Source organism: Periplaneta americana, chromosome 8 (assembly GCF_040183065.1).
Source record: "Periplaneta americana isolate PAMFEO1 chromosome 8, P.americana_PAMFEO1_priV1, whole genome shotgun sequence".
Lineage (NCBI taxonomy): Eukaryota > Metazoa > Arthropoda > Insecta > Blattodea > Blattidae > Periplaneta > Periplaneta americana.
The window spans coordinates 69,728,433-69,754,937 of NC_091124.1; the positions used below are offsets into that span (position 1 = coordinate 69,728,433).

Here is a 26,505-nt window from a genome sequence, read left to right on the forward strand (position 1 = left end):
CATGAATATGCACTATGGAATTACATAATCAATTTGAAAGGTTGGCACTTCTACTAATATGATTTTGCTCTTATAAAAATCAACATTTAAATATGATATACATGTTAGAACATATTAACGGTTTATATTGAGATTCTTCCTTCATCCATAATCCGTCCAGTGAACTGCAATAAAAGTCCTGTGGTACTGAAATATTTGTGGAAAGCCATTATAACAAATATATAGAGTCATAACTCTCGAAAGAATAACACTGTGTCCAACATGATGGCTGATGTAGCAAATCATATTTCAAAGAAGTATTTTCCGTAAAAAGTAGTTTTTTAATCAGTTTTATAAGAGACATATTCACAATGTTGAACAAACAAGCAAGGAATAACTGACCATCAAACATCTAGTGTGGCTATGTGATCACGGTGTATCTTAACTAGGTGACAATCGAACAACTAGGTGATAAGCAAGCTTCCTTCAGTGTGGCCATAGTCTTAGGTTTAACTCTCTTTTACAAAGACAGAAAATTATGAGCTTCTTGTTTCATATGATGTCACAGGCATAAGAATTTCCTAACATAAGCAACTTTATGCAAACATGAATGAGATAAATCAAAAGATATAATCCATCAAGCAGCAGTGGTGGTGTTTTTTCTTTATAAAAATAAATTTCGTATTCTTCTAAGTTTATTACTGTCAATTATGTTTTATCACCTTATTTCTCTCCATTTTCAGAATACACAGAGACCAAAACCTGCTCCAAAAGCAGCCCCTCCTAAAACTGCAGCTGCAAGTGGCACATCTTGGTTGTGGTAAATTGTGAAAGATAACAACATTGAAGATGGTGATACTATTACGACATTTCAAGGGACGGATATTGTAGAGTGTAATACCATAATTGAGGAGTTATATGTACAAGGGGTATATACTAGAAAACCATGTTCAGGGGAAATTACATTTGAAATATTCAGTTTGTTTTAGTGCTTGTACCAAATACTCTCTAACATTAATACTGGAAAGCTTTTCTGTTTAGCATTGCAAGCGGCGGCGAAAAGTAACAGTCCTGCCGTCTAGCGGCTTGAAACGTTCACACACTCCGTGCGTCGTGCTGGGTTACGTGAGGAAAAGAGGAGAGGTGTGCATTTGATTTCAATAAGAAGCTGCAAAGCAATAAATAGTATTCTTTAGAGTCACTTTGTTCATAACATTTTTAATTAATAACAAATTACAAAGTTATTAGAATAGAAATGAATTGATAAATTTTCATATTTTCAAATTTGATGAAATTTAGTTGTGCATGACTTTAGCAGCTTTCATACATGGCTTGTTTTGTTTTTTATCTGTATGGTTGTCCATTTTATTTTTGATGTAACAATTTATTAACACATTGAAATAGTTATCAATGAAGACATTGGCACAGTCACTGCAAATGGACATGTTAACAGGGAGCACTACCATTTTAACTAGTTCTTTTTTTACACCAATTCTAGTTTTACAAATAACATGATCAATTTCTTTGAAAACATCAGAACACAATTGGCTGAGCATTAGAGAAAGATCATTAGGGAAAACAATTTTTGAATCATTACAGTATTTTTTTATTTGTGATGTGCGTTGTTACGTCATCGTTGGGGTTTTCTTTACGAGATAAATTTCTTCGACAAATTTCGTGATTTATTCTGCTACACACCCAACCTGCAACATAAGCCCTTGCATTTTCTTGCAACACGGTTTCTTAATTTGTATGCTGTACATTTTTGTCATCAACAGTTACATCCAAATCGGAGACATCTGTAATACCGCCTTCCCATTTTTTTTTCTTTCTTTTTAAGCGCACTTGCGACATAATGAATTCATCATTAGAAACAATTTTGATTAAATCAGTATTTGAACTGGTTGTCTTCAGAGCTCTCACTTCCGCCCAAAGAGATGAAATAATTTTTTTGTGTTAGATACCAACTTTTGAGCTGCAACCAATTTCTTAGAAAGTGTCTTTATCTGAAGATTTTGAGCCATCTTTGACCTTTTAGGATTTCTTGCATCTTAAAAAATAAACAGGGACTTAATTTAGTGAAATATTAATAACGTCTTGAAAGTCTAGGGCTAGGTAAATAATATTTTGCGAATAACTAACTGAATCAGTTTTATGAGAAAACAGGAGTTCACACACTTTCTTCACAAAATCAATAATTCGTATCTTTATGTTACGTATCACAATATGCATCTATTTAGTTTGAAAAAGTCATGACTTTCAGTATTTTAAATAGAGAAACTATAAAGAAATTGTGTCTGGTATGATGGTAGTAAAGTAGTTTTATGCAGTTTAATAACTAATTCACGTAGCACAGAGAACATGTTATTGCTAATGTACTATCTGATTATGAGGTACCTGGTAGAGGGCTATCGTCGTTTCTGTCTGGAATCGGAGAACCTGTCGCCTCCTCGATGGAAGGTCTAATGTGTTTCTTTGGGGACCTTCGCGGTTCTTTCATCGTACTTTGACCCATATTTTCGGAAGGAGCTGTTAAATTCAGTGAAGGAATAGCTGTTCTCTTCAGTCTGTTATTAAAAAAAATATTAAAAATTAACAGGTCTATGACTCATTTGAAACTTCGGTACTTTTCCAATTACACCTTATTTTACTTACCCCTGACTTTTCAAATTAGGGTTATTGAAGTCCGATAATCTAAAGTGATCTGAACATATTCTGTGATTTTTTTACAGATACTCTGTACCTCTAGTTTTAAACGTTTCGTCTAGGTCCTGTCTTTTACATTTATTTACACATATGGTACATCTATAAGACAAAAACAAATAACAGTAATAATAATAATAATAATAATAATAATAATAATAATATGATGATGATAATGATGGTGAGGACACGAGACCTGTCATGTGAATCGTGCGAGTGGGGAAAGAATGAGCTAACAGAAAAAGAGTTTGTTTCATGATTAAAATTATACAATCTACTGACACGAAAGTTCATCTCAGACTAATTATCTTCCTTCTCCATACCCATTGGTGATAGCCACAACACATGATAAGGTCACAAAACAAGTTATCTACTGTCTCCTCTACTGTAATAATAATAATAATAATAATCATCATCCTGTGGCAGAAAAGTAATAGACTACTCGTATTTACATGACTACATACTCACCTATCTGTATCTTTCGGAAGTCTGAAGAACGATCTAGCATCTTTTTGCCAAGCGTAGTTTTTACAGAAGAACACAGAACAACCAATTCCACTTTTCCCTGACATTTTGTGGAACAACCATGAGAATAATCCTTATGACTTACACCACGTGTTGAAGTACAAAACTCTTGTTAGATGCAGTTTACCGCGATACGTGTCACGTTATCCTCACTGTCAACATTCCCTGCCGCTAGATAGCACTGATGAGTCATTCACCTCTCTTATCGTGAACTTTCCAGTATTAATGTTAAAGAGTATTTGCTTGTACTAAGTACTTAAAAAAAAAAACTTTTTTAATGAATAAAGTAATGAACATAATCTTTTATTATTGAAGACATTTCTTTGAAATGGATATTGTAATATTTGAAATAGCAACTTGCATTTTAAAATGTGCCAATATACACCCTTAGTACATATAATATTAATGACAGGAATTTAATATACCCAAACTAAATTTAAATAACTATTGTAAGTCACTTGTAATAATAATATAGTCATACAAAGTAAAGATAATTCAAAATAAAAGAATAATTTATATTTTTCAATAGACTGATGTGAAATCTATAATAATTTTGATGGTAGTTTAACCAATGATACACAAACTTTTCTTGCTTGCCATTTTTCATCTCAGCAATCTTCTTTATTTTAGTCACTTCGCTCTCCTTTCCTCCTGCCATATTTTGTTGGTTTGCGTTGGTGAGTATTTCTTCAAACCAAGCCATCTTCTCTTCAATGAGGTATTTAAAGAGACTCCGAATATCATTTTTTTTGACAGTATTAAGTTGTACAATGGAAATTGATGGCAAATTTATATCCAATGGAACAGTTGAACATCTTTTTGTGAAGGAAAATAGTTCAAAAGACCCAGAATATATTGCAACCCTGTCATGTGGAGAAAATGTCATTCTTTGATAAGACTGAATTTTGAAAATTTTCACGGTTAAGATGAATGTTATTGTGTGTAGCCACATGATTGAAAGAGACACTTAAGGACTGGCATGTTTATTTATTTACGACGCTGTATCAACATCTCAGGTTATTTAGCATCTGAATGAAATGAAGGTGATAATGCTGGTGAAATGAGTCCAGGGTCCAGCACCGAAAGTTAGCATTTGCTCCTATTGGGTTGAGGGAAAACCCCAGAAAAAAACCTCAACCAGGTAACTTGCCCCGACCAGGATTCGAACCCAGGCCACCTAGTTTCGCGGCCAGACATGCAGACCGTTACTCCAGACTGGCATGTTCTTTACAAAGTTTATCTCATCGTGTATCATGACATGCAGATAAACAATTCATCGCCATGATTGCTGTATCAGAGATATTGAAACATAATTTTGGAAGATGGGCAACATGATTATGGGGAACAAGAAAATGCATTATACTTAAAAGGGCTTATAGAGGTATACATCCCTTGTACAGATAACTCCTCAATTTATAGTGATGGTAATACACCTTCAATTTATTAAAAAGGTATATTTCATTGCAGTTAATTTCAGTCGTTCAATTGTATTTAGTTCATTCTTAAATTCAATAAAATCAGATTGTATTATTTTCATAAGAACAGTACCTATAACCTTGAGTGACTGTGTTGATTGTAAACAAAATGAATAATGATTAAACAAGTTTCTTGTAAGGAAAATAATTATTTAGCATAGTTCTATTCACTCAAATTAAATAAATGATTAGCATTTTAGTGGAGTTAAAGTTATGTTTTATTTAACGACGCTCGCAACTGCAGAGGTTATATCAGCGTCGCCGGATGTGCCGGAATTTTGTCCCGCAGGAGTTCTTTTACATGCCAGTAAATCTACTGACATGAGCCTGTCTTAAGCACACTTAAATGCCATCGACCTGGCCCGGGATCGAACCCGCAACCTTGGGCATAGAAGGCCAGCACTATACCAACTCGCCAACCAGGTCGACGCATTTTAGTGGAACCTTGCATATTATGGAGTGGGAGATAATGAGACAGCTGATTTCTTGACTAAGAAAGGTAACAAAATTACTCCAAAGTAACATATCTATGTCTTACCACTTTGTTAAAAGAATAGTAAGATCAGATTGACAACTACGAGTATTTAATAAAATATTACAATGCGTCTAAAGCAAATAGAAATAAATAATATAATAATAATAATTCATGGCACTACAGCCCATGAAGGGCCTAGACCGACCAGCCGGCTGCTGGCCTCAAGCCCACATGCCAAAGCAGAGGTGAACGATCATCCAACCAGAATGGAGGGATCGTGTGGTTAGCATGATGATCCTCCCAACCGTTATAGCTGGCTTTCAAATAAATAACATATTATGTGTAAATATAATGTAATAACAATCTGGCGGCAACATTCAGTTTACTTATAGGCCATGATTGTCTCAATAAATATTTACACAGAATTGGTATTGCAGAATCCCTTACATGCCCTTTCTATCTTAATGAAGATATGGATCAAGATCGTCTACTTCACTATCCATCTTTACTCATTTTTGCAGTCCAGTCTTGTAGTGTAAGAGAGTGAATGACATTGTCATCTGCTCAACACTGGATACTCGTACCAATCAACCACCAACATTTTCGTTTTTGTGTTATCAGAAGATCTTCTCAGCTTTTTCTTGTGTGACTTGCCATTAAGGTCATATGTTATCTGGATAGGTCACGAGCCTATTGCAGGGTAAGTCCATCATTGAGGTTGCTACTTTGTGCCTCTGAACTTGAATGTTTTCTGTATGGGTATGTTTCTTTAGACGACAGGTTCCAGTTTTGAGGTACTGGAAACACTTGTGCCCTCTCGTATCTGCTATTGTATTAAAAGATACTACACTATTCAGAAGTCACAATATGGATGTAGGCGTACATTCAGAAACAGACCTGCTATGTTCTTGCAGATGGCTTTTCTCAAAACTTTCAGGATACATTTATCCCTTGAAGCCATGTTGATATTTGATCAAATGAAAGAAGCCAAGGAAGACCTATGAAACAACTTGGAAAAATGAGAGCAGAACAGGTTAGCAGGTGGCCTAATTCCAGGAAAGCTACATGATGGTAGTGGTGGTGGTAGTCATGGTGGCAGTAGTAGTAGTCCGAGTGTATCATCTACAGGAGTTACTTATACAAATGTACTTTCTCCAAGCACCTACAGTATATCCAACTAAGAAATGTGCCATTTTATCAATGTGTGTGCAATACAATAGTCCAGAGTACTTCAAATGTAAGTGAGCGAGCTTAAAATGTCAACACGATTACCCAAGTCTGCAGCAAATTATCACAAAAATGACAATTTCACTTGCAAGTTGCCAAAATTTTTACAGTGAAGCTTTGATTATCGACAACCATAATTTTTTCAGGATCATGTATTAATGTAATGTATTTCTATTACTTCTACATCAATTCATATAAGTAACAGTTTTGAATCATGTTTATTGCATATTAGTTTCATTGCTTTCAGTGATCATAAAGTAAATTTTTTGTTTAATTACAAGCTTTTTGTTACTGTACGTGATCATGGGAGTCTCTACTGTTTCTAGGGCGATGTACTTGTGATATACGCATCTAAGAGTATCATTATCATTCTCATCCTTCTTCCTCTTATAGTGTCCTCCTTTCGAAAGCTGTTCAGTCAACCGTCCAAAGACTGGTTCGAACCTCATAAGTGTCACCGATGAGGCACCACTCATGAGGCAACTAAGCCAGGAGATAATGAGGGTAGGGTGGCCAGTTCCTTTCCCCCCTCCAATTGTCCATATTGAGCAGAAATGTTGAACACTTCGTTTGATAGTATGAGATCTCATAGGAAAAAATGCAACATTTTTGTGTCAACTGTTAAGCATTATACTGAATTATATTTGTAGGATTACATTTAGTGCACGTTTTTCGTTGTATTTACTTATCTTTCTACAAATATATACAAATGAGAGTAACCATTGTATTCCCCTTTACCCTTCATACATCCATGAACTTATTCCTTTTCTGTGTGTATGGTTAAAATTATTATCAATTATACAATATCCATAAGATTAACGTCTGTGGGACTGTGATACCAAGGTACAAGAAGGAAATTTTAACACTTCCTACATTTAGATATTAGAGGGGTCACTGAGGATTAGATCAGCCAAGCCATTTGGGGATTCTTTTACTATTATAGGATATCACTTAATTTTCGTACAGTTTAACAAACGATGATGTCACAACATGGCCGACTTAAAATGCGACAAGTAAATAAAACTATCTAAAAACCATTAATTGCACACAATTTCGCGAAATCCCATTCTGGAACAGAATTCATCTGCTCTTATTGAAAAAAGGATATCACCAAAACAATTCAACAATATCCCATTCTGGAACAGAATCAATCCGCTCTTATTGAAAATACAATATCAACACAATCCCATAGGCGAAATTTCGGCATCTCCCCACACTATACACAGGAGAGAAAATGCACTTCAATCATTGAATTCACAGTATTCGGCTTCACATCACTCAGATATCCCCCTCAACTAACCCACTAATCTTGTCACATACCTCGTCCTCATGTCACTCAGATATCCTCCTCAACTAGAACTAACCCACTAACCTTGTCACATACCTCGGCCTCATGTCACTCAGATATCCTCCTCAACTAGAACTAACCCACTAACCTTGTCACATACCTCGTCCTCATGTCATTCAGATATTCCCTCAACTAACCCACTAACCTTGTCACATACCTCGGCCTCATGTCACTCAGATATCCGCCTCAACTAACCCACTAACCTTGTCACATACCTCGGCCTCATGTCACTCAGATATTCCCTCAACTACCCACTAACCTGGTCACATACCTCGGCCTCATGTCACTCAGATATCCGCCTCAACTAACCCACTAACCTTGTCACATACCTCGGCCTCATGTCACTCAGATATTCCCTCAACTAACCCACTAAACTTGTCACATATCTCGGCCTCGTGTCACTCAGATATACCCCTCAACTAACCCACTAACCTTGTCACATACCTCGGCCTCATGTCACTCAGATATCCGCCTCAACTAACCCACTAACCTTGTCACATACCTCAGCCTCATGTCACTCAGATATACCCCTCAACTAACCCACTAACCTTGTCACATACCTCGGCCTCATGTCACTCAGATATACCCCTCAACTAACCCACTAACCTTGTCACATACCTCGGCCTCATGTCACTCAGATATCCGCCTCAACTAACCCACTAACCTTGTCACATACCTCGGCCTCATGTCACTCAGATATTCCCTCAACTAACCCACTAACCTTGTCACATACCTCGGCCTCATGTCACTCAGATATCTGCCTCAACTAACCCACTAACCTTGTCACATACCTCGGCCTCATGTCACTCAGATATTCCCTCAACTAACCCACTAACCTTGTCACATACCTCGGCCTCATGTCACTCAGATATCCGCCTCAACTAACCTTGTCACATACCTCGGCCTCATGTCACTCAGATATTCCCTCAACTAACCCACTAACCTTGTCACATACCTCGGCCTCATGTCACTCAGATATTCCCTCAACTAACTCACTAACCTTGTCACATACCTCAGCCTCATGTCACTCAGATATCTGCCTCAACTAACCCACTAACCTTGTCACATACCTTGGCCTCATGTCACTCAGATATTCCCTCAACTAACCCACTAACCTTGTCACATACCTCGGCCTCATGTCACTCAGATATCCGCCTCAACTAACCCACTAACCTTGTCACATACCTTGGCCTCATGTCACTCAGATATTCCCTCAACTAACCCACTAACCTTGTCACATACCTCGGCCTCATGTCACTCAGATATCCGCCTCAACTAACCCACTAACCTTGTCACATACCTTGGCCTCATGTCACTCAGATATTCCCTCAACTAACTCACTAACCTTGTCACATACCTCGGCCTCATGTCACTCAGATATCTGCCTCAACTAACCCACTAACCTTGTCACATACCTTGGCCTCATGTCACTCAGATATTCCCTGAACTAACCTTGTCACATACCTCGGCCTCATGTCACTCAGATATTTCCTGAACTAACCCACTAACCTTGTCACATACCTCGGCCTCATGTCACTCAGATATTTCCTGAACTAACCCACTAACCTTGTCACATACCTCGGCCTCATGTCACTCAGATATACCCTTCAACTAACCCACTAACCTTATCACATACCTCGGCCTCATGTCACTCAGATATCCGCCTCAACTAACCCACTAACCTCGTCACATACCTCGGCCTCACATCACTCAGATATCCCCTCAACTAACCCACTAACCTTGTCAGATACCTCGGCCTCGTCACTCAGATATCCCCTCAACTAACCCACTAACCTTGTCACATACCTCGGCCTCATGTCACTCAGATATCCCCTCATTTAACCCATATCTAATTAGCAGTCCATAACTAGTCCTCGTACAAATTTAAAACCCAAATTAAACACAAATAAGAAGAAACAACGAATAAATCCACATACACGCTCAACATAGGTACATAAATACCAAGAAAAATACCAGGCACATCCATGTACATCATAAAACGATTCAGAATTGGAATCAGAATCCAATGTTCACTCCTTCACGTATCTCCACTCAGACCAGCAATGGAATCCACAAGCAAGCAAGTAAACAATAAATAAAGTAATTTCAAATGCAAGAAACAAAATAACAACTTACCATCAACACACTTCATAATATAGTGGTGTATTTTTTATTAGGTTATTTTACGATGCTGTATCAACATCTAAGGTTATTTAGCGTCTGAATGAGATGAAGGTGATAATGACTGTGAAATGAGTCCAGGGTCCAGCACCGAACGTTACCCAGCATTTGCTCATATTGGGTTGAGGGAAAACCCTGGAAGAAACAACCAGGTAACTACCCTGACCAGGATTCGAACCCGGGCCACCTGGTATCACGGCTATAGTGGTGTATAATTTAAATTATGTACAATAATACCAACTGACAATAAAAATTACACATGCACCAACCTAACCACCAGAATTCACAGCCATCTATACAGCTTCCCGCAAATACAAAAAAAAGGTAATCACACTAACCGATGACATCAATCTTGACCAGCCATTCTCCAATCTAGCCAACATAAATTCTCATAAACACACTACAGATATCCTATAGTCATATAGACCCGCCATTTGTACCTGAAGGTATGAACTAAATGTGAAAGTTACAAAAGGATGTTGAGATGTGTGCTTACAGCATCAGTTTTCGAATTTCAAAGTGCATAGATCCCATAACCTATATATAGCCTAAATCCCATCAGCTCCTATCAAAAAGACTTTCACAAGAAATATACTTATTCACAAACGGGTATGTTTTAATTGTCTGCTGTTTGATATTTTTGGCAGAAAATGAGGGAGATCTAAATTATATGCTCAGAAAACTACATGAATATAAAAATTGAGGATTACTTAAGAATTAATATAGCAAAAAAAACCGATTGTCTTGTCTAGCTATCGGGAATGAAACAATGGATATACTTCTTGCAGAAGATTTGTTGAGGGGTACATTCACATAATTATCTCGAAGTTATATTTAATAAAAATTGCATGAGTAATTTAGAAATTAGGCCTAAGAAAAGAACAGACCTAGAAAAATAAATATGGAACAGTTACATTCAGTAATATGGAATAAAATAATAAACCAAATTAAGAATTTATAAAACAATATTAGAAAGTATAGCAACTTATGAGAAGTTTGGGAGACTATTGAACAAAACAAACGAAAATTAAGTATGAAACAATTAAGAGAATGAATGGATATAAACTCTTCAATTATTGATAAAATAGAAACAAAAAAAGCTGAGATGGTACAGAATTGTACAAGAAAAGGGGGAAGATCAATGACCAAAGAAACTGATGGAATGGCATCCTACACAACGAAGAAGGAGAGTACCATGACAAACTTAGTTGGATGGCATAACAACAGCCATGAATGATAACCTTCAAGACAGAGACTGGCAGGACCGCCAACTTTGGAAACTGGGATGCAAGAAACGATCTAGTGTTGTATAAATTTGCATTTAATAATAAATTAAAAAAAAAAATGTTATCAAAACATTATGACGATAAAGATTCATAATTTAAAAGAACTTCGATATATCAGCTATGGTACAGATACTCTTTTGAAAAGTATAAATATAATATTTCTCTTCTGATATTTAGTTTGTTAGTAACACAACATTCCTACCACTACCATCAGTACTTATTAATTACTATACCACCACCACTATCAACAACAGTAGCATCATCATAATCATTTCCACAAGTCTGACAGCTCCACTTTCCATAAAGTAACGCTTTTTGTAACATGTATCTATTATATATTATTTGTTCTAATAAAAAAACTTCAATCTTGAAATATTTTTATTTCAATATGCAGGAAATATTTCTATACAAAATGCATGTTTCCAGCACACAATTTATAAATTGGGTGCAAAATATGGCGTTATGCATGATGAGTCTATGTTGTGAGAACACATATGATACAAACACGTGATAATTAAATCATCAGTTCATTACAAGAAAATTACTACTGCATTATTAGGTCTGCATCACAATCCAACACCCACATAGTCATGGTCCATCCTGAGATCTTAATGCAGAAGTGATTGCACTGCACAAGTAAGTATTTTATTTACAGGAATCTAAGAGAAGAAGATATCAAAGTTACTTTATAATTTCGTAAGTCACAAAGAGCAATAAAGAAAAGGAATCAGAAGGGAGGAAAGAAGTACAATTAGTGACAGGAAGGATATCCGATATTTTCAGACCTGTCTTCGGACAGTTGACAAACAACAACAATACTGTTACTGCAGAATGAGAAAGATGCAAAAGGTTGTAATCTTGTTTAAGTCTTTTGATTGCGACCCTAACATAATTACTGATTAAAGTGACACTTTCTGCTCTTAGCTTCAGTTCAGAATATTAATTACATACATATTTAACGGAAGTTGAAAATTTAAATTAAGCACAAAAAAATTACAAGATTTATGTCCATTTAATATTACACTTACATATAATTAAAAAAGGAAAGGGGGAGGACACTAAAATAGATCTGTGAAACTACTGAACAGTGAAAAAATTCTTTAAATCTGAGGATGTGCTAATAATAATCAATCAATTAGAATTATCAAGTAACAGTTGAATACATAAAGAACTTCCATACGCTAATTTCAACTTCATTCCTCTCAGAGAGTTTCAGCATGTATTTAATCATCATCATCATCCTTCACGAGATTTAGACCCAGTGGTCTGTTTCAGCTAACAAATGAAAGTATGTACGTATCTAATGCTGAAGAGTTAACAGTGAAGTTATTCTCTTTCTTGTTTCCCAATATTTGGAGGCGATATCTTGAAACTTGAAAGTCATCTGTCAAAGGTTTTAATGTGTAAATTATAATTTCATGACAAATGATTAGAAACTGAAAACAAACGTGAGAGAAGTTTTAGTAGAATATCAAATATGCAATGCAAATATGGAGATGCTAATGCCATTCTTCACGAACTTCACAAGGTATATGATATGAAGATACAAGAAAATAATGTTCGTGAATTTCTTTTCTATCCACAGTGGGTACTTTTATTCTCACAATGAACAATAGAACCCTCTTAGGATGAACATTCTGGGATTTGAACTCTAGCCTCCAATATGAAAAGCTAATGTTCTTTTAGGCTGACAATATATCATGTATACGAATGAAAGGACCAGGTTTTATGCAAGTAACAGGAAATGAAAGAAATATACTGAGAGACTTTTTATTTTAGCCAATAATTTGTGAAATTTTTTATTAAGAAGAGTTCGTAATTCAGGATTCATTTTGATGAATGGTAAGGCCTTATAACTTGACAATCCCTTTTAGAACACAGACTGTACAATATTCAAGTATCTAAATGCGAATAATATTAAAGTCTTAAGTTTTATAAAAAGAAATTAAATATATTCTTAAAACTCTTAGATTCCAGTAAATGAAATCAAACAATTCACATCCATTTACTACTCCATCTCCACCTCACTCAAGTAGTTCATCTACATTACAAAGTTGGAGCTTCCCCAGGGATGTACATGAACAGCAATACCACCAGGTTCAGCCTTTTAGGAAAGTACCTGCTATTTAACAGTAGCAAGTAACAATCCTGACATGATGTGAAGTACAGCAGGTAATCTCAGTTCATTTTCGCCACTTAACGTGAACTGCTGGAGCTGGAACGACTATACCGACGTCTTCGAGCAGGACTACGAGAACGGGATCTTGTGCGTGGTCGACGACGAGGAGGTGGAGATCTCCTTCTTGGAGGAGGAGGAGAGCGACGACGGTATCTGTAATATGATCATTTTGTTATTTATGTAAATATATAGCAACAACATGTGTGGAACTATTAAATGCAACTATCTGTCAAAGGAAACTAACATTATGGCATTCACAAGTATAACACTCCAATATGAAGCAAAATTATCAAATTGTTGCTATACCAAAAGCCAGGTTATGAACCGACTAAACCGGAAGCAACGTTCTGTTGCTCTCTTTCTGAGCTCTACTGCCACATAGTGGCGCGAGATTCAAAGCATGTTCAGCATTTGTCACTGATATGTCTAAAATAACTATTGTCTATAGTTCTCGATAACACTATCAACAATATTAGTAATTAAAATTACTGTTTTTAAGAAAGCACGAGCTAATGACGCTAGTACGAAATGCGACTCGTAATGCACGTGGTACTGCAAATGAACTGGGAAGTTTGGCTACACTGTCTCCGTGATTCCGTTGCCAGATTTTCGTTAGCAGACGACATTTCCACGTGAGGTCCAATGAAAAGCTCCGTTCTCCTTCCCTCCTCCACCCCGCCATACTCAACGTATCATCGCTGCACAGGCTATCCCTTAACCTGCAGTTTCCTCTCACCCTGCCAACTACTTCCTGTTTAGTCGGTTCATAACCTGGCTTTTAGTGTAGACATGAGATGAAACAAGTTCATTCAAGTAACAAAGCTTTCATGGAAAATAAGTACATTTTTAATAGTCATAGATCTGTTATATCTCTCTGGAAATGAAGTGTGGACAATAAAAAACAATGGAAGTAGATAAATAACATTTTTAAGCTAAACTTGGCATGCTCTTAGAATGGTACCTTGTATCAACAAATGCACGTGATCGTTTCTGATATATTATTGGTGGTTCATTTGCAGGTATCATTTCTGGGAGTGGTAACACATACCACAGTACAAGCAAGTCAATGTTGAAAATGGACATGCATTTAAAAATGGTATAAGCCTGACTATTACACTTTTACTACGTCACACTACTTTCGACCAATAAAACGGTACGAAAGGACGTCTTTCAACCAATCATGGCTGCTTACCGCACAATTTTATCGCGTCCCTAGCATTTGTTTAATTTTATTGCGTCCCTAGCATTTGTTTATTTTTATCACTACCCTAGCATTTGTTTCTTTGTTTGCCAACATTTCAAACTGCACTGGTCTGGACGTCAAAAAACAGAAAATTACAAACCACTCCAGTCGATGCACAGCACTTTCAAATATGACTTGCATTGGCATTCAAGAACAAGAATTAATAAAGATCACTGGTCATATATGAAGAGCACCATTCGGAAATCCTGAATAGGCCTAAGTTGAGGGATACATCATGTACATCAACGAGTTCACTTCTTTTACGCACACATCCAATATAACATCAACTGAACCACCAACCACTAAAACATTCAAATTTGAAAATTGTTCTTGCAATAATTGTTTCTTTTAAAATTATTCATGTTTATTTTTTATTTCATCATTGTTAATTAAAACGTTTCTTGTTTATTTCATCATCCCTAATTAAAACTTTTCTAACACGTGTTTATATTATTTAGGTTATGTTTGTTATAGCTTCTGCTATATGATATTATGGATAGTCACGTATCAGAGATTGTTTAATACCAAGATTTATTGAAAATCATCTGTCAAGTGACGTTGATTACTGGGATCCGGATGATTGAAGTGGAATGCAAATGTTTTAATAAAAATGAAACTGAATCAACAAAGCCTTCTTGACTAGTAACAGTCCACAGAGTTCAATGATGATTCCATAGTTGGCACAACTGATACTGGTAACAAGAAAACAATCATAAAACACTACTGCCATCTAGCGTAATGTTGAGATGGTACAATAATACATATTAAGACAGTTGTATTTTCGTAAGCCAATTAATATTTTATTGTATTGGAGTACTTTGTTACTTCTAATGTTTATATACTTTCTTCTAATCGTGTAATAGTAAATTAAATCCCACTCGAGTTTTGATTTTCTCTAGATAAATCAAAACCTCTAGTGAGATTACTGTTGATAAAATTATGGTAGAAATAAAACATTATAAATACAAATGTATGTAAATATAAATATGAAGTTATAAATTACTAAACATTATTATGATTGATGTCTCCTATGGCGCACTCTGGGCAAGAACTCTGTAAATTAGTCAGCACAAACTGGCTTCATATGGGTGAATGACGAACATTCAAGTACCTGTCATTTTCTTCAGGATGTCCATCAGTATACAAGGGATATTTTAAATTGTTCTTTTGTAACAATTGTGATTTTGTGGAGAAACGTCACTTTGGAAATACGCCCTTCAATTAAGGTTCTACTGTATTTTGTTTATATACTGTTACCAGCCTTATCTGCCACTTAACATGTCAGTATGCAGTTTTGGAGATGCATTCTATAGTTCACGTTTCTCAGTATCTATTAGATTTCGCAGTCTTATAAACCATGCCTATAAATCCTACCAATGGAAATCACATCCACTGCAGTACTCTCAATGGCATTCTTAACTTTTAGTGCATGACTTCCTAACTCAGTTGCTAATCAGTTTTTCTTTAAACAGAGTTCGCCATCTAATTTTTCTCATCACAAGACTGGGTGAAACCATTCCAAACTTTTACTCATGGAAAATTTCTAGAATATAGCCAGGAATTGAATCCTGAACCTCCTGGTTGTTATTAGTAGCAGCAGGCATAGTAGTAGATGATTAGTCATTGCAGCAGCAGCAGCAGTAGTAATAATATTGATGATGGAATTATATCTAATCCTGCTGCATGATTTTCTTATTTAAAACTCATCCTTGGTAGTTCCCAACCAATCTACCTATTGTATATAGAAGAATGTTTCACCACATTTGTGTTGTACTTGCACATGTGCGCACACACAAACTTTCTCATTACAAAATTTGAAAATAATATTTAAATGACAACTAACTGTGTATAATTAGTCACACTGATCTAATTTGTTGGGAATAGAAAATCTGATATTAAATTTCATCACACTCACCTAGGTGGAGAACGTCCCCATCGAGGAGGAGGCCTTCGCATAGGCATAGGTGGACTACGTCGAGGTGGCACTGGTCTTGGTTTAGGCAAAAGTACAGGAGCTGCTGTGATTTCCTGCCCATCAATCTGACCTGTAAAATAAATGCATAAGATATATAAGATATACTATATTACAATGACTTTCGTGGGAGAAAGAAGAGCAGCTGTAGATAGAGGGAGAAGTAGTGTGTTTGAGTTTTTCTTTAAATAAAAATACAAATTTGTCTACATATCCCTATCTCAGAGAAGAGTGACAAATCATAGCAACACTACTAAAATTAAGCTCTAGGTCTTCCTTTTGTTCCATTCCTCTTTTCTGCTAGATGGGTAATATATTTTCAGACGGTGGTAATATGTGGTAGAATGATTTACTTCTGATGATAGGATAACTTTCGAGGATGATGACTAACATAGTGACCAATAAGAATACGGTGGTTATATAAGGTGAGGAAAACATGGGTGACAGCAGAGATACCAGTGGACTGGAGGAAGGGAATGATAATACCTATACATAAGAAAGGGAACAGGAATGAATGTAAGAAATACAGAGGGATTACACTAATGTGTCATTATTCTAAAACTTATGCAAGACTGATAAAGAGAAAGAGCCAAAGGATACAAGATAGTCCACACCTGTGGAGTAACGGTCAGCGCATCTGGCCGCGAAACCAGGTGGCCCGGGTTCGATTCCCAGTCTGGGCAAGTTACCTGGTTGAGATTTTCTCCGGGGTTTTTTCTCAACCCAATATGAGCAAATAATGCTGGGTAACTTTCGGTGCTGGACCCCGGACTCATTTCACTGGCATTATCACCTTCATCTCATTCAGACGCTAAATAACCGAAGATGTTGATAAAGTGTCATAAAATAACCTACTAAAAAAAAAAAATACAAGATCAGATGACTAATAGTGCAGGAAGTTCGTCGGAGATTGCTTCGATGGGTAATATTCAAAAGCAAACTACAGAGAACAATACTGCGTAATAATATACTGCTAAACTTCGTATATGTGAAATATAATAAACCGTTTTTCATTGTTTTTTTTTTTTTAATTCCATTTATTCTATTCCACAGATCTTACATTAGAACTGAAACTTTAAGATGTGGTACAAGTCAAAATTTTACAATATTACAATATTTTGGCGAGATGAAGTTGTAAGAAGTGTGCAATAAGAAATTAAAGAGTCTAGTGCAAATACAAAATGACAAAGATAATAACTATCATAACTGACGAGTCTATTTTTGCTGAATTTTTTCTCACTACACTACCCTTGCTATAACCTTATAAACAGTCTCCAGATATTTCAATGGAGCAATTCAGCCTTGCAGTCTGCTAATAGGTTCGCTGGTGCTGCAGTGCTATGGCAAACATGACTGTTGCACTGTTGAGATGTTAAATTTAACAGTCCACCAACAGAGCATCTCCAATAGCCAATCTTTTATGTTCTGCAGGAAATATTACGAATAAAATATGTGTACATAAATGGTATACTAGCCACCGGCATAGCTCAGTTGGCTGAGGTGTTTGTCTGCTGATCCGGAATTGCACTTGGGCATGGGTTCGATTCCTGCTTGAGTTGATTACCTGGTTGAGTTTTTTCTGAAGTTTTCCTCAATGGTAAGATGAATGTCAGGTAATCTATGACGAATTCTTGGCTTCATCTTACTAAATTCCATCTCACCAATGCCATTGATGCTAAATAACTGATATTTGATACGGCATCACTAAATAATCAACTAAAAAAAATGGTATATTAACATCCAACTCCTAGTAAAATACTATCATATGTCGAAAATCATTATTTATTATTACAGCAATTTTACTAGGAAATAGTGTATCTTTACAGACCACAATTTTTGAGTTACAACATCATTTTACTGGAAGTGCGACATGTTGTTTGCTAATGCTCCGGATTTTGGGTTTCTTCCATTTTTCATCTGGATTTTAGTTACTGCTTGACAATGTAGCAGATGTTCTCCAGTCATTATAGTATCTGGTTGTTTTCAGATGGTGCAATGGGGGATGAGATGTGTTCAATCTGTGAAAATGTGCAATCATGTCCAGTAGTTAATCAAAATAATGCTACAGCTTTTCTTCGTGAAAAATCAGGAATCAAATTTTTATTTTCACAAATGGTTCTCCATTTTCTTCAGCACTGTTGTTTTTAAATTCTTCGTTTTTTTTATTATATGTTTCACTTATAATGTGGAAGAATGATACGTCATATACTTGGTTCTTAATTGTTCTTTGCTAAAATATTGGCTTGTTCATTTCCTTTAATACCAATATGGGATAGTATCCATTGAAAATTTTGGTATATTAACATAACAGCATCAAATTCATTAATCTAGAATGTTATGCCGAAGTTGTAAGATACTTTCTGACCTTACATGCTTTCGTTATTGCAGTAAGTGAAGTAAAATGTAGTCAATTTGTTAACTAATTAATATTATGAAAAAAGAAATTAATATCCATACATTACTGACTATTGTATAAGTTTGCATTTAATAGATTTCTTTTTCAGTTATGGTGTTCTAGAAGTGAATGTTAACTATTTAATGTTTGAAATATCTATTTAATATTTGCACTGGTTGCAGTCTTAGTCTCACGTCATAGCTGAGTTGTCTAAGGTGTCTTGCCTTAGGCTAGCATTATGGAATGAGAATTGGTTAGTGCATTTATGGGGAAAGAAATTTTGTCATGAAATTTCGGCTATTGCATGAGATTAGTCTTACGTCATAGCTGAGTTATCTAGGGTATCTTGCCTTAGGCTAGCATTATGAAATGAGAGTTGGTTAGTGCATTCACAAGGAAAGAAATTTTCTCATGAGACTGATATTCACTCATCAATACGATAAATTTTGGATGCTACAGAAAGTAGTGAAATCCGATTTTGAAAGCCAGACACAATGGCTGGGGGATCATCATGCTAACAACATATTACCCTCATACTGATTAAATTGTTGTTCACCTCTGCTGAAACATGTGGACACGAGGCTAGCAGTCGGATGGTAGGCCTTGGCTTTCCATGGGCTGTTGCAAGAGATATGTTTTTGTTTTGATTGCAGATTATAATAAACACATCTATCCTATTCATTTTGAATATCACATCATCCCAAAATTAGAGAGCATAAAATGTTGTTGTTTTCTAATGCCAGGTGTTTGACAATAAAGTCATTTGACTTCTTGCACTCCAATATTTTTCAAAGATATCATGGTCAGCCACTGAAGCACAGAGAGCATAAAATGTATGATCGTATGAAAAGATGAACGAAAATTCTAAATTACATAAAATCTTAAAGGACTTACATTAATTTTAATATATTTAATTGCCAAGAAAGACACCAGGGGTGCAAGTGGAGTGTATACTGCATTTCAGAGCTGCTTAAGTTATCTGGTTTGATTGGAGTACTTCTCCTCTAGGATCATTGGTCACAAGAAAATAGTCACTAACATGGGAGTATTGGATGTTTTCCCATAAACTACTGTAAAAATCCGTGGCGCTACAGCCCATGAAGGGCCAAGACCGATTAGCCAGCTTCTGGCCTCACGTCCACATGCTGAAGAAGAAGTTGGACGATCATCCAAACAAACTACTGTAGTAATGTCTAAATATACACTCCATATTACTTCATCACGTCATCGCCTTAACACTGAAAGTATGTAACAATAAGCAAGCCACACATACAAATAAACTAATATCAAAGTAAAAGATTTAAATTGTATTACCATACCTCCATCCATGTGTTTCATAGCATTTTCTGCTTCATTAGGTGTCTCAAACTCTATGTATGCAAAACCACGTCCTGTGTGTGAGTGGAGTCTGTCTTGTGGAAAATCTACACTCTTTACTGTGCCATAAGTTGAAAATATTTCCAGAATATGATCCCGTGTCACATTCCGCGTCAGTCGCCCAACATGAATCTTTGTAGGACGGGGTGTAGGAGAACGTTCCTTACGTTTCCGGCGAGGTGATGTGGATCTGTGAAACAGAAATACATAAATAATATGATTTCCCAATATACTACGCAGTACTAATTATACAGTAATGCTTTTTATTAAGACTAACTTAATAAAACATTAATTTCAACAGTTTCTAACAGTCTGTAACAAGTCAGTCAATTACAATCTTGCATTCCAATATTATTCTCATCTATTGCTAGAGACTGAAGTGTTGTTAAACAGGAGAATGCAAATGTAGGTATACAGCTGTTAAATTTTCTTAAAAGCAATAGCACAAGATATAAAGGAATATGAAATAATATAGTACTAAAATATTCAGACAATGCTGATGTCCATTTAAGCCAAGTTTACTCCTATTCTATTGACCTTGGAATGAGTGGTAACAGAAGGCGAATTCAAGACATGAAGAAGACACTAAAAAAATTGAAACTTTAAACATTTTTAACAATTCATACCTTGATCGTCCTTTTGGTTTTGGTTTCTCTGGTTTCTTTTTCTTCTCTTCTTTTTCTTTGACTTTCTTTTGCTCTGCACTCCTACTGCGACTCCGACTACCACTTGCTCCCCTTATAAAGAAAGAAAAAGAGGTAATGCAATGAAACTGTTATAGGCCCTTTATCGTTTTTTTTTCAATGCCACCAGGTTGTCTTTCGACATTTCTGATCTTCTCTCCTGATAGTGGCTTAGGTGTAATCCACTTCTGAGATTGGGTGCCTGGAAACGGAGTTACATTATCCCGATGATATGACAGGATGATCATGATTATGTAATGCCAGGAGAGGTCTTACATCTAAGTTAACCTGAATTATTCCAGATCATATACAAACAGGAATAATTCCCTTTGAGGAAAAATTCCTGTGCTCTAACAGGAAATCGAACCCAGGACCTCATGAATTGTAGCCAGAAACTCTGACCTCATTCAAACCTTAACGGAATGATATTCTCAGTGTTCTTCTAACAGCTCCAGTCAAAATTCTGAGGAATTTAGAGTGTGCCATCTCAGCTTTCTGGAGAGTTTCTAAATAGGTGACGAGCAATGTTGGAAGGAAGGAAAGGCAGGCAGAGAACAAAAAATATTGTACAAGGTATCCTGTTAAAGAGTCAAACGCAAGAGATGGTGTGTAATGTAAGAGAGTATTTTGCGAGGGAAAAAGATAATGGCGGGCCTCTTTTACCTTTGGCACAAGTCGTAATGAGAACTGCTAATTGTGTTAAAATTAATAAAAGCACTGTTATCGATATTGGAAAAGAAAAAGGCCATGTAGATGAAGATGACACAGGGTCCTCAAGACTTGAAACTCCGGGGAAAAGGGAAAAGTGGAGAAAAGTGCAACAAATATAAATGCTTTTCAGCAAGATGCTTTTCTAATAATATTACATGGACGAATAAAAGTAAAGGTATCGTATTAAATTTAAACTTGTTTTTACAGTTTACAGTTCTTTCAACACTTTTCTAACAATATTACATTACATTAAAGAATACCGGTGCTGCTGCTAAAATATACTAAAAATAATAATGTACAATAATTTTAATGCATAGTATTCAACAAAATGGTTAGCAATGTAGTGCGCTCACTTACATGTAAGATGGACAACATGACAACACTGCTCCCCCTTCTCTGTAAGTGTCAAGTCAGAAGTAGTTTTGGTCATACCATAGGTTAAACAGGTTTTCAGTTGACAAGAGGTTCAGTTAACAGATGTTTTACTGTATACTGCACTTCATTCTGGCAATAGTCCTGTCACTAAAATTGTTGCCTTTTGATCAGCAATCAATCTGAAATTACTCATTGTTTTCAAGTCTTGTAACAAGAACAAAATAATTTTAAAATAATACCTGCGCTTTGCTCGAGCTCGGGCACCAGAACTTGTGCTGGAACTGCCAGAGCTACTGGAGGACGAGCTGGAACGGGATGAGGATCCTGAGCTTGAACTGTGAGATGAACTGGAGCCACTCGATGACCGAGAACTGCTGTCAGATGAACTAGAAGTGAAAGAATAAAATAGATCTCAAAATCATTCGTACAATTTCTAACTCAACATTCTTTATTTGTAATGTTATCATAAGATTTATTACATTTACAAATAAGTCATGAAATAAAACATGAATATCGCTAAATTACATTTTCTCACTTGGTAATACACCTATTACGTGGCAATATAAGTTACACTCCCTACTGGGAGCATTGTATGTAGCTATTATTCCGTCTCTCTTTTGATATACATCAAAAGCAAACTTCACCAGTACAGACACAGAACTGTAGGATTTAAGTAGATGAGTGATAGATTTAGAAAAGTTTTGAAGTGTAGAAAAAAACAAAACTGTCATAAAATAGGCTATAATACCATATTTACTCGCAAATAAGATCCCATTGCACATAACAGGAGTTCTCAAACAGTATGTCGCAATGCATCTTTACATTTAAAAGAATACAAGCTAGTAATATAAATGACTATTTCCTTTCAAAAAAATACCACCAAATTGAAATTTTAATTTTCGGTATAGAGGCATCACACAGAAAATGTGACATGTGACATGTGCAGGGCAATGCGGTCTCAAAAGGTTTCAGCATATTCCGAATCTCACTGGACCGGTGGACAGCAATGACGTCACACTGCGGCGAAATAGGAACAAAACTGCTGGAAGCTATCATGGCGGCTGTACAAGTTGTTGTCTGTGCTACGCTAGCAACATTTTGCTAAATTAAGAGAGCATAAACAATTCATTTCTTGAACCAGTAGTAATATCTGTCCGTTGACACGTTCACTCATAAGTCATTAACATTTTGTTTTTAAGTTGAGCTCATTACAAACAATACAGCAGAACTAAAGCAGAACACACCGACATGACACAACAGTGCACGATGTCATTCGTCTGCTAATTCCCGCCCTATACAAGAACCAATCAGATTCAATGATGGCGGCTGATGGAGACTGCCACCACCTCTGCAAGCTGATGGAACCAGTGCGACACCAGTGGAGCATCAGTGATGTCATCGTTGAAATCCGGAACACCGTGATGCCATCAGATTGCTCATTGCTGAGATTCGGAATACGCTCTTTGAGAGCTCCCCTAATTTTTTGAAGAGGAGGAAAGAAAATATTTAGCCTTGTGTATTGGATGCAAGATTACTGTAACTCCAAAGGCAGTAAGTTAGAGAAGTTTATATAAAGCTGCATTTCTTGTATCTGCTGAAAGGCCAGTGAAGGTAACTCACTCTCCCCTGTTCCAAAGCCACCCATACTAGTGATAGTCAATCAATCGCACTGTTCCTAGTTCATTATGAAGTGTTCCACCACTTATTTCACGTGCTAATAGCCTAATCACTTTTAGATTACCTAAACCGATCAATTCTTTCTAGTAACCTATACTTTCAAGTCAACTGACATCCTATATGAATTCTTCACATTCCAAACTATCTTCCTAATGAAAATTTGAACATTTTCCCAATTATTTCGTCAAAAAAAAAAAAAAACCTTAAGTGTCGCCTGCTATAGAAAACAGAAGCTAATTTTAAAGATACGATGGAAAAGTATGATTCATATCACTTATATAATCCCCTCAACTAACCTACTAATCTTGTTACATACGTTCTTTATGAGTTAATGGGTTAACTGCGGGGATAACTAAGTGACATTAAGCCGAGGTATGCGGCGAGGTTAGTGGGTTAGTTGAGGGGATTATTTAAGTGATATGACATCCTACCTTTCCATCGTATCTTTAGAATTACTATAATTTATTAACCTATGAACACTGTAATTACCCAAAAAGGACTATTTCCAGAACAATGTTAGCTCATTGAATTCAAGGCAGCAATATGTTCAATATAGATATCGGAGAAACTTAGATGCATTATTTCACTACCGGTAGGTACAGTAATGCTCAACTTACAATTGTGTAACAACCGGCATAAAAGCCGAACCCACTATCCAGGTTTGTAAGACCAAAACTGTTAGAATCATAAACATAAATTTCCACTATACTAAAAACATGCATACCTTCGACTACTACTACCACTTCCACTGGAAGTAGATGCACTTCGTTTTTTCTTTTCCCTGCCTCTCTCTTTTTTATTCTCTTTATCCGAAGCGTCCGAATCAGAGTCGCTTTTCGCATTGCTGTTTTCGCGACGATTGCGGGCCCTGAAACAAACATGTCATGTACATTTTTATGGTCATACTGAAACGGTAACACAATATTGCAAAGTATATATACATCACTACAATTTTAAAAAGCATATAACCATAAAATATTAATTATTATACCACTCACATCTTTTTCTTCACTTCAGCTTCGGACGGCATGGAACCGGAAATAATACAAGCATAGGAATATTAGTCAATTTAGTTTCCATATTAACAAAAAGTACCACAAATATTTTCCATTTCATCATATTCGCTATAGAAAGATTATTCATATATAACTTTTAATTACTAACATGAAAATCATTAGTTTACAGAGACAATGGTAAATTAATGAAACTGTAATCACAAAACAAACATTGCGCGGGATATTTAAAAGTATATACTCTACAGTCCAAGAGGACTATAAAATCTTGAAACAGTTGTCGTTGACGTTCATCTTTCTAATGGTTTGTAAAGGCTTTGAGTGAGTTTTATGGTATTACTACTCATTAATAAACTATTCACACAATCTATGTATTTTTAATTACAAAAAACTGACATAACCAACTGCACTATTCTTCATACAATATAAATATGGTACACTAAAAAGTGTGATGTACTCGCTTACACTTATAACATCTATAGCGATTATCCCCGCATTCGGCTTATCACGCAGGCGACCTGAGCTCGAGTCCCGGTCTCGTCTGGGATCTTTCATGTGGAAAATCTATAGTGACAGTTTTGGCGGACGAGGTCGCAGTTGGAGTTTTCCTTGTCCTTCCATTTCCCCATATTAGGCATCTACTGCATATTATTTAGTCCAATCTCCATTAATGTCAACATTCCATAGCATTCCCCAAACGCCAGCTGGCAACGTACAGAGGGGGCTAGGGACGACGAATGGAGGTGCCTGTTCGAATCTGGATACGAGCGAACTTTAGTGTAGTCAGCCGGCGTGGATTGGAAATGAGCCTAGGGTTAGCGCAGTGCCCCCTCCCGAAATCCAATTAAATTAGGCCTCTATAATGTCCTATGTATCGGAAGATATGCATACTTCTCTCGTAGCCACAGTAGTAAATGGAATGCAGTACAGCTATGTTGTGACGAAGAGAGAAATTTTCATCTACGTCGAAACTGCATTGTTCCTGTATCCAATCCAATCTGTATAAGCTACCTAGTCCTTTTACGAACTAACGGACTTAATGAGATTCTAAGAATATACTACGGTAATAATTATGATTACTTATTCTGCATCTATTTATTTTTCTTTTAAGTGAACTTCCAGTCCAGTTGACACTTGATGAAGGGCGATAAAATTATTATTAGGATTAGGTTTGCCAGAATAGCACACGTCATGTAATGATGATGATGATGATGATGATGATGATGATAATAATAATAATAATAATAATAATAATGTCGTAGTACACGACAGCCCATAGAGGACCAAGGCCTACCAACAGACTGCTGGCCTTGCGTCCACATGTCTCAGCAGAGGTGAACGATCATATAACTAGTACGGGGTAACGTGTGGTTAGCACGAAAACCCCCTCGCCAGCCCCAGCCATTATAGCTGGCTCGCGGAACCGGACTTCATTGCCTACTGCAGTTCCCTAAATTCATCAGAATGCTGGAGGCCCGATATTGCTTGATAAACTTTCCCTTTCCCAAAGCTCATTCCGTAACGTTATTTCTTGCATGACACAGAAGACCTCACATATTATAATCTACTCACTGTCTGTACAATTTTTAGATTTCAGTAAGAGTTAATACTGGTACATAGTTATTTTCGCTATCTGGTTAAATTTTAATTCCAATCTTCCAACTCTTAATCCGTGTTGTTT

At 36.2% G+C, this 26,505-nt stretch overlaps 2 protein-coding genes and 1 long non-coding RNA gene across 3 annotated transcripts in view; 1 reads left to right on the plus strand and 2 right to left on the minus strand.

The window, feature by feature from the left end:
• The window catches only part of LOC138704810 (uncharacterized), a 63,022-nt gene extending 58,136 nt beyond the window's left edge, over positions 1 to 4,886 (plus strand). Inside the window, exon 3 of the mRNA XM_069833088.1 lies at positions 723 to 4,886. Within this exon, the coding sequence (XP_069689189.1) occupies positions 723 to 803 (81 nt within the window). The 3' untranslated portion in view covers positions 804 to 4,886. The remainder of the gene's footprint in view (positions 1 to 722) is intronic.
• Positions 4,887 to 6,692: 1,806 nt separating this feature from the next.
• On the minus strand, positions 6,693 to 9,769 carry LOC138704811 (uncharacterized). Its single transcript, XR_011333438.1, has 3 exons — positions 8,668 to 9,769; positions 8,004 to 8,618; positions 6,693 to 7,947 (listed from the first exon to the last, which is right to left on the minus strand). It is a non-coding gene; the product is annotated as an uncharacterized lncRNA (long non-coding RNA).
• A 1,790-nt stretch (positions 9,770 to 11,559) lies between these two features.
• RnpS1 (RNA-binding protein S1) lies at positions 11,560 to 24,890 on the minus strand. Its single transcript, XM_069833087.1, has 7 exons — positions 24,810 to 24,890; positions 24,536 to 24,679; positions 22,374 to 22,520; positions 20,992 to 21,102; positions 20,308 to 20,555; positions 16,537 to 16,666; positions 11,560 to 13,531 (listed from the first exon to the last, which is right to left on the minus strand). The coding sequence occupies exons 1-7, from the start codon at positions 24,839 to 24,841 to the stop codon at positions 13,396 to 13,398; spliced, it is 948 nt and encodes a 315-aa protein (XP_069689188.1). The 5' UTR covers positions 24,842 to 24,890; the 3' UTR covers positions 11,560 to 13,395.
• Between the last annotated feature and the right edge of the window lie 1,615 nt (positions 24,891 to 26,505).

Coding starts and splice junctions, on each gene's coding strand:
- RnpS1 (XM_069833087.1), bottom strand. CDS start 24,841: ATGCCGTCCGAAGCTGAAGTGAAGAAAAAGAT. Junction 21,103..22,373: donor CGAGCTCGAGCAAAGCGCAG/GTATTATTTTAA, acceptor TTTCTTTATAAG/GGGAGCAAGTGGTAGTCGGA. Junction 20,556..20,991: donor AAACCAAAAGGACGATCAAG/GTATGAATTGTT, acceptor TCTGTTTCACAG/ATCCACATCACCTCGCCGGA.